Source organism: Chiloscyllium plagiosum, chromosome 51 (assembly GCF_004010195.1).
Source record: "Chiloscyllium plagiosum isolate BGI_BamShark_2017 chromosome 51, ASM401019v2, whole genome shotgun sequence".
Lineage (NCBI taxonomy): Eukaryota > Metazoa > Chordata > Chondrichthyes > Orectolobiformes > Hemiscylliidae > Chiloscyllium > Chiloscyllium plagiosum.
The window spans coordinates 1,488,795-1,490,250 of NC_057760.1; the positions used below are offsets into that span (position 1 = coordinate 1,488,795).

Consider the following 1,456-nt stretch of genomic DNA (forward strand, 5'->3'; position numbering starts at 1 on the left):
CTCGCATCCAAATCATTTCTGTAAATGACAAAAAGTAGAGGGCCCAGCACCGATCCTTGTAGCACTCCACTGGTCACAGGCCTCCAGTCTGTAAAACAACCCTCCACCACCACCCTCTGTCTTCTACCTTTGAGCCAGTTCTGTATCCAAATGGCTAGTTCTCCCTGTATTCCAAGTGATCTAACCTTGCTAACCAGTCTCCCATGGGGAAAAGATCTCGTTGAATGTAAAAATAACCTGAAAGCAAACGTTTTCACACAGGGTGGTACGTGTATGGAATGAGCTGCTGGAGGAAGTGGTGGAGGCTGGTACAATGACAGCATTTAAAAGGCATCTGGATGGGGACATAAATACGAAGGATTTGGAGGGATATGGGCCAAGCGCTGGCAAATGGGACGAGATTAGGTTGGGATATCTGGTCAGCATGGACGGGTTGGGCCGAAGGGTCTGTTTCCATGCTGTACATCCTAATGACTTAATGAGAGGGAAGAGTTTAGAGGGATATGGATTAAATGCTGGCATGTGGGACAAGATTAATTTAGGATATGGATGACATGGGTGGATTGGCCATGCTAAATTACCCCATAGTGTCCAGGGATGTGCAGGTTAGGGTGGATTGGCCGTGCTAAATTGTCCCATAGTGCCCAGGGATGTGCAGGTTAGGGTGGATTGGCCATGGTATATTGTCCTGTAGTGCCCAGGGATGTGCAGGTTAGGGTGGATTGGCCATGGTATATTGTCCTGTTGTGCCCAGGGGTGTGCAGGTTGTGGTGGAAAAGTGAGACGTGGGCAATTAATAGTAAAATGGTGCCCACCTTCCATCCTGAGCGTGGTGATCCTCTGGGATTCGGGTTCCCGCAGCCAGGTCCACATCGTCCGGAAGGTCTCCCGGCCGGACTTGAGTCGGTGCCAAGGTTTGGGACGTCGCAGGAGGTCGGAGAGGGTGCCCTGGGAGCGGCCAAGGACCGCCCTGGCGAAGACCGCCTGTGGGATGCCACACCTCTTCAGCTCGGCCGTTACCTGCCCGGCCACCTCGTGGGTGTCGATCTCCCCGGGGGGCGCGGGCGCGGTCACAGCCTCCCCCACTACGTGGCAGCGGTGGGGGGGTGCCGACTGGTGGTAGCACCCGTCCCAGATAGGGTCCAGCGGGTGCCTCAAGCCGGGGGTCTCCGTCTCCAGTACCACAGGCAGCTCCGAGCTGTAACCCCAGGGTCCAGTGAGAAGAGGGTCCTTGGCGTGGCTTCTGTGCCCACCAGCCTGGCAGACCCCGGGCACAGCCCCGGTCAGTGCCAACATCTCGATGCCCACCAGCTCCCCAAAGCTGTGCAAATGTGGGTTCATCTCTGTGAGTCTCTGATCGTGTACATCAGCAGCGAGGAAACAGCTAAAGGTTACTCTCCAAATCGCGATCTCTCGGCGTGCACACGCACTCTCTGTCTCTGTCTCTGTCTCTGTC

The 1,456-nt window shown here is 55.4% G+C and overlaps 1 protein-coding gene across 1 annotated transcript in view; it reads right to left on the bottom strand.

Moving 5' to 3' along the window:
- The window catches only part of LOC122544756 (one cut domain family member 3-like), a 9,074-nt gene extending 7,733 nt beyond the window's left edge, over positions 1-1,341 (bottom strand). The window contains exon 1 of the mRNA XM_043684080.1: positions 816-1,341. Coding sequence (XP_043540015.1) covers positions 816-1,341 — 526 coding nt within the window. The remainder of the gene's footprint in view (positions 1-815) is intronic.
- Positions 1,342-1,456: the final 115 nt, after the last annotated feature.